Here is a 14,307-nt window from a genome sequence, read left to right on the forward strand (position 1 = left end):
TGAAATCAGCCCTGTTCCTCACTGTCAATCTGCAGATGTAGAGTGAAGGTGACTTTTACCAGATGCTTGTTAAATTATTGAAATGACTGTATAAAAGACAAAAAGCATCTCATTCATTTATCAGCTGTTGTCTTTACTTCTTGTTCTCACTGACAGGTCACAGACACACACACACACACACACACAAACACTCACTCACTCACTCTCTGTGTCTTTCTCTCTCACACACACGCATACCCGTTTTTATTTCCCCGTAGGGACCAATGACTGAGAGGGTACTGGTGGGATCCACCCTTTCTGAATGGTCTAGAGACATGATTTTAACTGCTAAATTCATTATAATTTTTTGTTTAGATGAAAATGACTTGAAACATCAAACACTCTTACATAAATTTTAAACCTGAATTTTTCTCCAGATGGGGACCAGTCCTGACTCACCACCCCCTCCTGGGGTCTGTGATGCTATGTCTATTGGCATATGGTAAACAGCACTGCTGAGTGGTGTTAATGAAATATATATATTAATATTACATTGTATAAGGAATAAATACAATAATCTAGAGTACCAGGGATACATTGTGCACTGAAAAACATCAGATTCTGATTCTAAAATCTAGTTATTAAGCAAATATAGGATTGAACAGTGATATATATACAGTTAATATAATGGATAATATATTTGGCCTCTTTAAGAACATTAGTCTTGATGCTTCTCCTGCAGACTCACATATTTCAACATAAAAGAAGTTGAGCATGATGCCCAAATGGAATTTTGGACCTTTTCTCTTGCTGCTGCTGCTTTTCTGTATTCATTGATGCTCTTTTACTTAAACACAACACAACAACAAAGTCATGCCAGTAGGGTACAACACAAAAGTCAGCCATGAATTGGGAGAACTAAAAGTCAAAGGTCTGTCATTCATGTAGACACATGTTGGCATAGCCTTCATACTGTAGAACTGGACAAACTCGCAGGGCAGCACTAGTTTTTGCAGTCTTTAGAGTGACAAGTCGTACCAGTGTACTTAAATGTCAAAATGCATAGAGGCTGGCAGGTCTGCAACACTGACAGAACCAGAAAGAACAGCATCGCATCTCACTGTTATTATTCGTCAACTGTTTTATTAACATCTCACATGTAACCCATGTGTAACTATCATGATGACCGAGACATATCCAGTCATTATACAATAAGAGCTCCTGCTCTCAGAATACATGACGTTATGTACACTTAGACAGCTGGTTATATGACCAGCTCAACTGAATGTAACCCGTACGGAAATACAAGTATTCAATACATGTGTAAGAATGCATATTATTGTAAAGACCGTAACTGTATACTTGGCCTGTAAGATCAATGCATGTATCAACAAAACATGCACAATTGGAACAAGTGCAAAGACTAATGTGTATCAACACATGTAAGAACAATTGCAACTTTTTCAGTAGTTTCTCTTTGCACTTCCACGACGTATGGCAGTGATGCGATTTTTAACACAGACCTTTACTGCTTTCCAAGTTCTGTTTTTAAGAGCCTCTGGTGAAGCCTCAATACAGGCATCACAGTCCACTTTTCCAGGTACTTTACCACAATCTATGAAAGTGCTCAGTGTCTTTTCCACAGCACGGACTTCTAGCGTGGACCAGCCTCTCTTCTTTGAGGTGTCTGTGAATGGAAAGACAGGGAAAAAAAGAAAATCAGAGTTGGATACTAACAATTTGATTACCAGTTAATTCATTCTTCAGTAATCAGCTTTACCCTTTATTGTTCACGTGTAATTTGAGACAGAGATACTTATTTTAAAAATAAACAGAGATTATGTTATTATTAGGTTCTGCTTTTTCTCAGCTGAACTCCTAAGGTTAGCATTGGATGTATTTAATATGATTTGTAATTTACCCATTTAGTGATTTTCCTGATTACTGTCCTATTGAGGCCTTGTCCCACCTGAGTTTATATACTGAGAGCCCAGCAGATCAGTTGAGGTCAGCAGGTTCTTGCTGAACCATTTGTTTTTATTCATAAACCTTGTTTCACTAAAACCAGTGACTAGGTATGGTGGAGGCTTTTTGTCAGTGAGCAAGTGGAGTGCAGCTAAGTGGTCAAATAAACTTATCAGTCTTAACTTTACCCGACCAAGATGTATTTATTTCCCTGTAGCTACACATATGAAATTTGTAAGGATCAAAACCTCAGGCGCTGTGCAGTCCATTCATAACCTGGCAGAACAATGATCTTCAAGTGAAAGCATTTATATGTATGGAAATAACACATCAACTTGAGTTTGCTTAAAAAAAGGCTGAGCTGAAAATAACCATATATGGTAGGCTGCAGAAAAAAGAGACGTCTATAGCAACTGCAGGTCAGATCAGGATTTTTTTAGAGTCTCAGTAAGAGGCAGAGTACAAATTTCACAGTGGCCCCCTCCCTCTGGGCATTATGCCCCCCCCCAAAAATGTACGCCCTATGGCCACCATGGCCTTTTTACTCATGCTGCTGTCAAAATCTCAGGTTGCTTTGAAAGTGTCTCTGTAGCAGTCCTTGCATCTTGGATTGGCTGTCTGCATATACTAAACTGCTAACTTCTAACTAACTAGTTAACTCTCTGCTCCAGTTGCCAGCACCACCGCTCTCTCTCTGGCCCTGCTCAGACCTGGTATTAATATGCATCTTCACTGATATGATCACAAGTGGTCAGCTCTGAGTAAGTCAGTTCACATCTGCTTTGATATGTGTCTCCAGTGATCAGATATACCTGTTTTGGGGTCATTGATGTCAGTCTCAACAGAATGCTGTCTTATCTTAGCTCTTGAGGATCCTGTTAAAATAATGAAAGATATAAAATGGTAGCTAATTGACAAGACACCCTCACTGTCTGAATGAAAGGCATCTATAGTAAGACAAATATTACCACTAAAAACAGATCAGAGTAAAGCAGGGCTCCACCCTAGTTTCTTCAACACTGGTGCTCCTTGATGAATCCAATCATATCCAATAATCAATAATCCACAGAAAGAAGCAGTGACTTTCATATAACATATTAATTTCTGTACTAATGTGTCCACAGTTAAACTGATTCAAAGATTAGTACTTATTAGCTGCTTTGTGACAATTATTTATATATGTTTTTGTTCCAGTATGAAGACTGGTGGTGTATTGTCATTGAGAATGACAGTCATGCAAATAGATGTTCATAAAATTAAAGCAAACAATTGACATTTATACAACTGAAACCATTTCATGAAATGAAATTAAACTAATGTGTGGGCCAACATATTCCATAGGTGGTTAAATATTGCATGAAAGGTGTGAAATACCTGTTTTAGGGTCATCACTGTCAGACTCATCAGGCTGCCGTCTTTTCTTAGATCTTGAGGATTCTGTTAGAATAAGAAATGATGAGTGCATTGTAACCAACGGCCCAGGGCCTATTAAAGGTTATGCAGTACAAGGTATAAGAGAGTGGCTCTTCTGTAAGAACAGAGTGGATGTAGGATCCTAATCTATCACTGATGTGATATGTTAAAGACAAACTAAATTTAGGGACTGCTGTAAATCTGTGTTTGGACCCAAAACATGACTGTTATTGAAGGTCTCATCTCATTTCTCTTCCTCTTTACGAAAATAAAGAGGGGGCAAATTTTCCTGCTCTTCACTGAGCAGGAAAATTCTGCAAATTGTGTTTTAATTCCATTATTTTTGTAAAGACAGGTTACTAACAAAGAGCTCAGAGTGAATATATATTGTGTGAAATACCTGGTTTAGGGTCATCAATGTCAGACTCAACAGGTTGTTGTCCTTTGTTAGACCCTGAAGGTCCTGTTATAATGAATGAGTACATTAATACATGAAAGTGACAGCTACAGCAACACACCTCACTATCTGAATGAAAGTTAAAATAATAAGTCAGTTATTATCTGTCTAATTTGTCAATATTTGTAAAAACAAGGAAACTGGCATATGGATGATCTTTACGTGCACTCACTATTGGTGTTGGAAGGTAAAAACAACTGACATGTACCCCACCTGATGACTGAGAGCAGAGAGATGAGTCCCTCTCTCCTTCCGTCTCTGAGAGGTCCCTGTCCATAGCTTCTGGGACGTCCTCTGGACATGGATAACAAAGCTTAATATGATGTAAACAGATATTTACTCTTAAATAAACCAAACTTACTTAAGTGTAAGTTGTCTTTACCATTGGCATCAATTTGGATTTGGTCCAGGCTCATTCCCTGGAAGTCTGATAGCCGTCCTTGTTCGAGGGCAAGCAGCACTTTGCTGACTTTGGCTAACTCCAATGTTCCTTCAGGCAGTCTGTAGTACTGTCTATGGACCTGGATGTTGTGACCAAGAAAATTTACCAGTGTGTCCATCTCATTATCTCTCAGGTTGAGGACTGTGGACAGTGATGATACCTGCTTTCTCAGTTTGGTTGAGGAGTTGAGAGTTTCAGGATGCTTGGCCCCACATTGCCTTGCAAGCTGTCTGATGGCATCTGATCCCCTCAAATGAGTCTCTGCTTCAGGTCTGGCGAAGAAAAAGGGACTGTCATCAGGCACACCACAGGTCCGCCGATGTGCAACCAAGGTCTCCATTGAGGACATCATGTCTGGTGTAAGAAGGATGGGAACTTTCCTGTTTCTTTTCCCCCTTATTTCAATGCGCTGAAAATGTTTTTGCTCTAACTCAGACAGTCCTAGTGCAACATCTGAATGGACTCCTGAAGTGTCTCTTAGGGTAAATGCACTGAGCGGCATCTTTGAAACTTCACCCTCTCTTCTGCGATTAAACAAGATCACCTCACAGAGAGTCACGTTGGCCAGCTTAGACAAGTTCTTCTTATTTGGAAGATTCTCCAGCTTGCCCTTGTATTCCTCCCTGCACTTGTCAAGGTGCATGTGCATTTTTTTCACATCTTCTGTGAAAGGAAGGAGCTGAGGAGTGTTCCATTTCCCCTCTTTTAGAGTCTGTAGGGCACGTGATGACACACACACATCCCACTTTTTCTCATCAAGATTCCGGGTTGTCTTCACGTTCTTGAGAAATTCCTCATTATCAGACTCGGCCATCTGTGCTACACCTTCAAGAATATCTGCAATCTTCTTAAGTGCATGGCCCAGCTTCAGAGCCAAGGATGGAGTTTTGTAGAGGTTTTTTTCTTCATCAAAACCAGCAACACCCTTAACTGCTTCAACCACAAAGTTGAAGTTGGAAGGTACATAGAAATCCTCAATTTGTTTCAGTCTGCCAGCTTTCTGTGACAGTTCAATTAATCGTCCTATTTCTCGCATCTTCTGTCTTATGTACTCATGTTTGGTCTTGTCATGTCCATGCTTAGCATACAAATGTTCTCCAAGTCTCAAAATGCTTTTCTCCTGTTTGATAATGTTTGTGACTTCATCTTGGTGCATAGCATTCGCCAGCTCCCAAACCTTTCTTTTAACAGATAGGACAGCACAGACAGGAGTTATTTTTGCTGTCTTCATCTGGATAGGTTCTGGACCGTCTCCCTCTCCTGCAAGTCTTCTGTGATGTCTTGTGTTTCACCAGTGGAACTTCGCTCATAAGACCATCAGGTTTCTCTGAAGTGCTTTCATGTACTGAGTCTTTTGATGGAACATATTCAAAACTACAGCTTTCAGTGCAGCTTAAAGAAGCTTCTGATCCATCAGACACCCTGGAGATCTGTTCGAGGTATGCTTTGGTAATCTGAAAATGGCATATACAAGAAGCTTATAGCTAAATTATCTGCAGGAAACATTAACTATATGTGGAAATGTTAAGTTGCCTATGAGACACCTTTAAAACCTGGGTAACTGAACACTGTCAGAGTTGTGTTAAGAGCTACAAGTTTAATAGAGAGCCACAGAGCTTACTTCTACTGACTATTTTATTTACAGAAGGATTAATCTGAAATTAGTGTGAACTTTGTTTCCTCTTATAAGAGTAAAGGGTCCTGATTTCAGAGTGCAAACTTACAATTATGGTGTCAAATCTTCTCAGCTGTGGTACATCTGGGTCATCACCAACATCGGAAAGTGAGCTAGCAGGCATGCATGTACCTGCGCAGCTGTCACAATCTGGGCTTGACTCCTGTGGTAAAAAACACAAGCACATTTGTGACGTCAGGACCAATTTTCTACACTGCCACTGTTTTAAAAGCAGCCTGGGCCTATGAGGTGGTGTAAAGAACTCTGTGGTGAATGTACAGTTGGGACCAATGTTTGGTAGTTTTTCTGTGTGTGTTGGATTGATGACTTAGCTAAAATCTTAAAGTGATAGTTGTGATTATGTGATGTGCGGTTCTGTGAGGTAGTCGTGGATAGTCAGTGTGTTACAAGCAGTAGATTCAGATCACCGTGCTGCCAGTTTAGTAAAGCAGCAGAAGCACTGGGACAGAAGCAGAGTGATCAACTGCTGTGTTCAGGGTCAGCAGGAAAAATGTGTTTTAGACACTTTTAAAAGACCAAACCTGTGCCTCCTCACACATCTTTTCTTAATCAAAAATTAAAACTTAATGTATAAGAAGCAGCAAATCATAGTCTATGTATGGTTTATGTAGTTTTGCAATACAGTAACACAAGTAAGGTTTGGCTATGCTTTTCCAGATTTATTTGATGATCTAAATAATTACCTAAACAGACAAATGAAATAAATAATCCTATAAAACAGTTTATTCAGTACATAAGGTAAAATTTAACATAAATCTATTTCCATCAAAATATCTACAATTTCCTTTTATCCAGAGAGCTAAGATTTGGGCATTCCATATTCCAGCTATTCACATAATCTCCAGTGTTTCACTAAAATCATATTAGAATATTGCAGTTTGAATATTGTATCATAACTGAAAATTGTGCTGTCAAATAACGACAGTGGCCCCAGCAACATTACCTGTGTTTGGGATTTTATGCATTCCATGTGCCTGGATAAGGATTTACTATGATGCTTCCTCAGGTGATCCAGGCGTGCCCTGAACCCAGTGAGCTGCTCACTGCATCTGCAGGAGGTTAAACATAAAGGTTCATCTACTTGATGTAACATCGGACCCGGAAATACAACATTAAAAAAATCTGATGAAAATATTTATAATTTTAGGAGTTACTTAACAGTTAACTTAGTTATAGGTTAGCCAATAAAACTTTATTATTTCTACATCATATGGAGATAAAAGAAATCAAATCCATGCTTAAACTGAGAAAAGAAAAAATTAACAAACTCAAACTTTCAAGAAGCTCTTACATGACCTTCAAATGGCAACAGGAAGACTAATTAGCTCATTCTTTATTAAGATGTTCTCACTCATTTAGCTGTGTAAAGCCTCCGGGCCTGTAGCTGAATCAAGACCTTAAACTTCGCTGTAAGTTCATGAACATGTGAGGAGGCCGCAGTCAGGAGCACCGTAGCGGGTTCAGATGCTCTCACACCTGAATATCAGGCTAGCTACCTGCCTTCAGACTGAACCTGAGGCAGGTACACAGTAAACACCGAGACAAACGACAGCCCGTTGCAAAAAACACAGTGAAACGACAGCTCAAAGTCGTAGTTTGCTAAAAATAATATCGTTCAACAGCCGCCAGTGACAAGCTAGGTAGCGTTAGCATCCGCGACCCGTGCGATGCTAATAACAGCATTAAATCAGTAAAAAGCGGCGGAGAAGGAGGCTGCAAACACGATAAAACACGATAAAACACGATAAAACTCAAGCCTCCGAACATTAACGCTCATTAAAGCTTTAGTTTGATGTACTCACTCAGTTTCCATCAAGTTTTCCTTCCGCGGCCATGACTCCTCTCGTCGCCGTCCGTCGCCGTCTTGTTTCCCCCTCACACCCGCAGCGGCTCGATAAGGTCCGTCACAGGGGGGGATGGGCGAGGTAGCGCTGGGGACCGCCAAAGTCAGGAGAGGTGTGTTCCTCCCTCACCTGCTGCCACTGACCGAGGGAGGGGCCCCTAACATCACAGGGTGGGGGGGCGAGGTAGCGCTGGGGACCGCCAAAGTCAGGAGAGGTGTGTTCCTCCCTCACCTGCTGCCACTGACCGAGGGAGGGGCCCCTAACATCACAGGGTGGGGGGGCGAGGTAGCGCTGGGGACCGCCAAAGTCAGGAGAGGTGTGTTCCTCCCTCACCTCCTCACCTGCTGCCACTGACCGAGGGAGGGGCCCCTAACGTCACAGGGTGGGGGGGGGGCGAGGTAGCGCTGGGGACCGCCAAAGTCAGGAGAGGTGTGTTCCTCCCTCACCTGCTGCCACTGACCGAGGGAGGGGCCCCTAACGTCACAGGGTGGGGGGGCGAGGTAGCGCTGGGGACCGCCAAAGTCAGGAGAGGTGTGTTCCTCCCTCACCTGCTGCCACTGACCGAGGGAGGGGCCCCTAACGTCACAGGGGGGGGGCGAGGTAGCGCTGGGGACCGCCAAAGTCAGGAGAGGTGTGTTCCTCCCTCACCTGCTGCCACTGACCGAGGGAGGGGCCCCTAACATCACAGGGTGGGGGGGGGGCGAGGTAGCGCTGGGGACCGCCAAAGTCAGGAGAGGTGTGTTCCTCCCTCACCTGCTGCCACTGACCGAGGGAGGGGCCCCTAACATCACAGGGTGGGGGGGCGAGGTAGCGCTGGGGACCGCCAAAGTCAGGAGAGGTGTGTTCCTCCCTCACCTCCTCACCTGCTGCCACTGACCGAGGGAGGGGCCCCTAACGTCACAGGGTGGGGGGGGGGCGAGGTAGCGCTGGGGACCGCCAAAGTCAGGAGAGGTGTGTTCCTCCCTCACCTGCTGCCACTGACCGAGGGAGGGGCCCCTAACATCACAGGGTGGGGGGGGGGCGAGGTAGCGCTGGGGACCGCCAAAGTCAGGAGAGGTGTGTTCCTCCCTCACCTGCTGCCACTGACCGAGGGAGGGGCCCCTAACGTCACAGGGTGGGGGGGCGAGGTAGCGCTGGGGACCGCCAAAGTCAGGAGAGGTGTGTTCCTCCCTCACCTGCTGCCACTGACCGAGGGAGGGGCCCCTAACGTCACAGGGGGGGGGCGAGGTAGCGCTGGGGACCGCCAAAGTCAGGAGAGGTGTGTTCCTCCCTCACCTGCTGCCACTGACCGAGGGAGGGGCCCCTAACGTCACAGGGTGGGGGGGGGGCGAGGTAGCGCTGGGGACCGCCAAAGTCAGGAGAGGTGTGTTCCTCCACGGTTCCTCCCTCACCTCCTCACCTGCTCAGGTCAGTGCAGCGAGTTTATTGCACTGCGGAAACTGTTTTACCAAAATAAAAGACATACGAAAGTAAAATATTTTATAAATATGGGTTTTTATTCAATTCTAAATGCTTAATTCATGTTAATTATCATGCATATTATTTATAAATAAACAAGCATGCCTGTGGTGACATGGATTTAACAGGTGTTTGACTGTATGACTGGAACATTATTATTTATTTATTTATTTAACTAATAAAGATTACTAACTGAGTTCAAAGTGGAAGCCTCTACCTGAAGCTGCAGGTAGCAGCGCATTTCCCTCCTGTTCCTGGTTGAGCTGTTCCAAGTTTCTGTGGATGAAAACCCAACATTTCCTGTTTGCGCTCCTTCACATTAAAAGTATTGCATCGGCAAATGTGCATGATGCTTTTATTGTGAAGAAGACAATAGGAAATGTAATATGTTTGTCACAAAGTTAGCAGAGATTATTAGTGGTGCATTTCTTCAATAAAAACAGGTCCAATTAACCAGATATGGACTTAATACGTTGTTTGTTCTGCAGATCAGTTTGAATCAAGATCTGTTTGATTATTTTGAAAACCTATTTTCTGGTTGCTCAACATAAACCTCACAAGGAAGATCAGCAGGCTAGATCCATTTGCTTCACAGTTGGAAAAAACCAAGTCATTCGCACCCCCCACCCATTCTCTTCTCTTATCAGGCATAATGAGACACTTTAAATCTAAATCTAGGTCTAAATGACTGTTAAAGCTCCTGTTGTAAATCAGAGCTGCACAATGCAAGTGCATAACTCTAAATTTCTCTAACACAACATATACACAGCCATTTCAAATATGTTTCATCAGTTTTCCTCAGCCGTTCAATTTTGATGGAGTGAATAAGGTGTAGCATTGACATCTCAGTACCACTTTCATACCAGCTTCCTGCAAACATTAGCAAAGTTAGCATCACAACCACAGTTTGCGGACAAAGGCTAATTACGCTAAATTATAACAGCTAACTGCCACTTAAACAACAGTGTACTGTCAGATGATAAGCTAGCTAGCTAGCTAGCTAGTTGGTACATGCATATTTAATAAAACTCAAGTTTCAAGAACACCTAATACAATAGTAACTCTGTTGTTTTTTAAAACCAGGAACCAGTTTAGACTAAGCCTATTTGCATCAATCACCTAATTTTATCCAGATCCAGCCTCTATAAATTATAGACCTGGGGCCTCATATTAAACAAAGCCTTGTGTTGAAGTATGCATGAACCTTGTATTTGGTTTATTTCACATACTACTGTATTTATGTCCACCATGCACTATTTTCAATATACATGTTGAAACCAGTTATGCATCAGGCGAAAGGTCAGGCTATCCAAATCTTTTCCAACTTGATACATTAGTTTATCGATGGACATAAATGACTCGCACAGACTAACAGGCTTGTTGGAAAGTATTCTCTAGTTTAACAGGAAAAACAGTAAGTCTCTAGCTTAAACCATTGAGGAGTAAGGATACTCTATGTATATCACATACATGATATTTCGGGATGTATGTGTTCCCATGGGCTTGAGAAGAGTTGATTTTAAATTAATTTAACTTAGAAATTCATTGTTTAACACCCACCGCACACCCTGCCAGCTTGTAGCCTTTTCCTGATATTGGTTATCATAAGTGAATCACTGCTTGAATCAGTACACCTTGCAACTAAATTAGTCAGTCAATTTGTGCATCACATATTTGCACATTGTGTTGTGTCGTGGATCAGTCTGATTACATTGGGCTGGCTATAAATTGCGCTTTAATGTAGGCCGGGTTAACATCATTGTCCCATACTGCTGGTGTGGCATGGCTGAGGGACGACTGGCATTGTCCTGACTGGTCTGCCAGTCCCCTCTGGACTTCCTCTTTGTACAGTATATCACAATATAAATAGTTAAGCATCCTCCAGATATGTTTTAAACTCTGTAAAAATAGTCTGCTATGATAAATATTTTGTTGAAGATGGTTTTCCCACATGAAAAGTAAAAAAAATAAATAAAAGGATTGTGCTATAAGTTCATCTACTCTGATTTTCTCATTTTAAAAAATCTCTATCAGGCCTTGGCCCCGCCCACATCAAAGAGACTCAGCCACATGTTTGAGCCTCAGTCAGACCCAGACTCAAGAGTTTTTGAGGAGTTTAATGTGCACTGAAATCAGCGGCTAGAAGACATATCAGAACGGTAAGCATAGGTAATTGGTTATGTTGTTTGTTAGCTTGCAGCTGGCAGTGGCTGACTTAGTGTTAGTGGCTGTGCTAATGCTAACTCTAGCTCTCTGTACTGACAAGGATACATGCTGAAGGAGCAGTGCGTATCAAGATTGTCAGTGTTAGAGCAGACTCAGATGACGAGTCTGTTGAGACCAGAATCAGAGACTAGCAGACACATCAGAATGGTTAGCATAGGTAGCATCTTTTATTTGTTTGTTAGCAGTGGCTGACATAGTGTTTGCGGTTGTGCTAATGCTAACTCTGGCTCTCTGTACTGACAAGGTTTAAGGTGTATTTAGCCCCCGTCCCCACAAGTTGACAGGATTGGTTCCTTAGGTTCTATGACGTGGAAGTAAGCTGTCTGAATCTGTTTTTATGAGACTGTCACTGGTTCACTGCAGTTCAAGGTTGAAACACTCAGTCATGGTGTTTCACCCATCATATGTCTAGTATCATATAAAAATATCATATGAACATGTTAACAAGGTGAAACACTTGTTTTAATTGGACAGTCTTTAAATATTTGTTGAGTTAAAACATTTCCTCACATCAAACAGTCCCTTTGGATTCCAGACTGACAATGAAAATTTACCAAGAATTGACTGCAAACAGAATACACAAACTAAAATATATAACTGACTTCAAATATCTCTGAGGAAAATTTGTGATATAGGAATATAGAAATAAAATTTATTTTACCTGACCTTACCTTTGTTCAGCTTTGCTGTTCTTGTTCTGCTGTATGTCTTCAGTAACAGTATGTAAGTTCAAGAGAAACAAAAAACTCAAGTCAAATTTCAGGTCACTGCAGGTCTTTCTTGTCTGTTGTGGTGCGACTGGAGTACATGACTTGTACAGCCATACATAAGGATGTTCTCTATTGTGCATTGGTAGCGGTTTGGGATGTCCGATGCACTTCAGGGTCCTCAGATAAAGAAAGGTGCTACCAGGCCTTCTTGACCAAGTGTGAGGTATTCAGGCTCCATGTCATGTTTTATCCTATTAGACATTTTTGTTAAATTCTGTCCTAATCCAATCAATTCCAAATTATGGCCAAAAATATTTTTTGTGAGGTCACAGTGACCTTGACCTTTGAGCACAAAGATTTAATGAGTTCATCCGTTGGTCCAAGTGGACATTCATACCAACTTTGAAGGTGTTAGGTGTTCCTGATATATTGTGTTCATGAGAATGTGACTGACCTTTTGAATATACTATCATTATTGTCATCATTTCATCATTATCATACAATCATACTCTGCATTTATGTTCAATTTGATCATAAGTATTCTTGAGCTATGGCCACAAACGTGTTTTATGAAGTTACAATAACCTTTGACCACCTAATACTGATCAGTTCATCTTTGAGTGCAAATGAATGTTTGTGCCAAATGTAGTGAAATTCCCTCTGTGTGTTCCTGAAATATTGAATTCACAAGAATGAGAGAGACAGACAAGCTGAAAATATAATGCCCGCGGCCATGGCAACCAGCTAGCCAAGTATTACAAAATATGATTAGGGTTACGGTTGTTTTCATAGAACATTATCATGGCACAGTGAAGATGACCTTTGACCTTTTGGATATAAAATGTCATCACTTTATCATTTCATCCTATTGGACATTTGTGTTAAATTTTATCATAATTAGCACATGCATTCTTGAGTTATGGCCAAAATTGTGTTTTATAAGGTCACAGTGATCTTTGACCTTTGACCACCAAAATCTGATCCCTTCATCCTTGAATCCAAGCGAATATTTGTGCTGTAATGTAGTGAAATTCCTTTTGAGCGTTCCTGATATATCACATTCACAAGAATGAGAGTTCACCATGACCTTGAACTTTGACCTTTGACCGCCAAAACCTAATCAGTTAATGTTTAAGTCCAAGTGAATCTTTAATCTTTAAAAAATCCCTCAAGACAGTCTTAAGATATCACATTCAATAGGACAAAAATGTGGTCTGTGAGATCACAGTGACCTTGACCTTTGACCTTTGACCACCAAAATCTAAATCAGTTAATCTATCAGTCCGAGTTGTAAATTGTAAGGGATTCCTTTGAGGAGTTCCTGAGATATTGTATTTACAAGGTCGACTAGTTTTATTATTACATGAATATAATTTTTTTTTATTTATTATTTTTTCATAAGTATTAATTTACATTTTGTATACTTCTGGTGACCACAATTTATATTATCTATTTTTTTTTCAAAAATAAAAAAGCTTTGAAAGAAGTTATAGTGATTGAAAGGGTTCCCCTGTTGATTTTAGACATAGTCATTTGATAAAATTAAAGTTTGATCACATATTTCTTCATGAAATATGAATTTTACTGATATACACACTTTTACACACTCTCAGGAAAATGTCCCCACGGGTGCAAATTTACACACTGCAATACCATCAGTGGCCTCCGGGGGTCAAGTCCGACACACACCATGTCTTGAAAATTGACTTCGTGGGGTCCATTTTTTTTTTTCAAAAAAACTGCACCAGGCATATCAGGAGGCTGTTTTCTATTGGTTGCAATGCTCGTGCCTGTGGGGACCGAGATTTGGTCCCCACGGGTAAAACTGGTCCCCACGGGGTGAGTGATATGTCAGGTCAGGGTCCTCACCAGGATAGAAAAACAAACACACACACACAGACACACACACACACAAAACAATTGAAAACAAATTAAAAAAAAAATGAATCAAATCATTTTTGTTTTGATAAAAAACGAAAACGGGTCCCTCACACCGCTGAGCCAGGACTCCTTTCAACAGCTGTGGGAGAGTGTATTAGACAGGCTCAAATAAACCTGGAGTTGACCCTTGATATTGACCATATTAAATGTATTCTTCTAAATGTTGTGAAAGACAC

General features: G+C 41.4%; 1 protein-coding gene across 2 annotated transcripts; it reads right to left on the reverse strand.

The window, feature by feature from the left end:
* Positions 1 to 1,102: 1,102 nt before the first annotated feature.
* LOC139634809 (uncharacterized) lies at positions 1,103 to 7,906 on the reverse strand. Of its 2 annotated transcripts, XM_071501473.1 has the most exons (10): positions 7,755 to 7,906; positions 6,896 to 7,001; positions 5,981 to 6,094; positions 4,417 to 5,710; positions 4,197 to 4,335; positions 4,028 to 4,108; positions 3,758 to 3,820; positions 3,319 to 3,381; positions 2,757 to 2,819; positions 1,103 to 1,666 (listed from the first exon to the last, which is right to left on the reverse strand). In XM_071501473.1, exons 4-10 carry the CDS (start codon positions 5,485 to 5,487, stop codon positions 1,443 to 1,445), a joined length of 1,704 nt encoding a protein of 567 aa, XP_071357574.1. In that variant the 5' UTR covers positions 5,488 to 5,710; positions 5,981 to 6,094; positions 6,896 to 7,001; positions 7,755 to 7,906; the 3' UTR covers positions 1,103 to 1,442. The 2 variants fall into 2 exon arrangements, with proteins under 2 accessions (XP_071357574.1, XP_071357575.1); XM_071501474.1 differs by lacking the exons at positions 5,981 to 6,094; positions 6,896 to 7,001; positions 7,755 to 7,906 and having other exon boundaries at positions 4,417 to 5,917.
* Between the last annotated feature and the right edge of the window lie 6,401 nt (positions 7,907 to 14,307).

The sequence above is a fragment of the Trachinotus anak genome, unplaced genomic scaffold (assembly GCF_046630095.1).
Source record: "Trachinotus anak isolate AG129_WGS33_773 ecotype Australia unplaced genomic scaffold, CSIRO_AGI_Tana_v1 ptg000017l, whole genome shotgun sequence".
NCBI classification, from domain to species: Eukaryota; Metazoa; Chordata; class Actinopteri; order Carangiformes; family Carangidae; genus Trachinotus; species Trachinotus anak.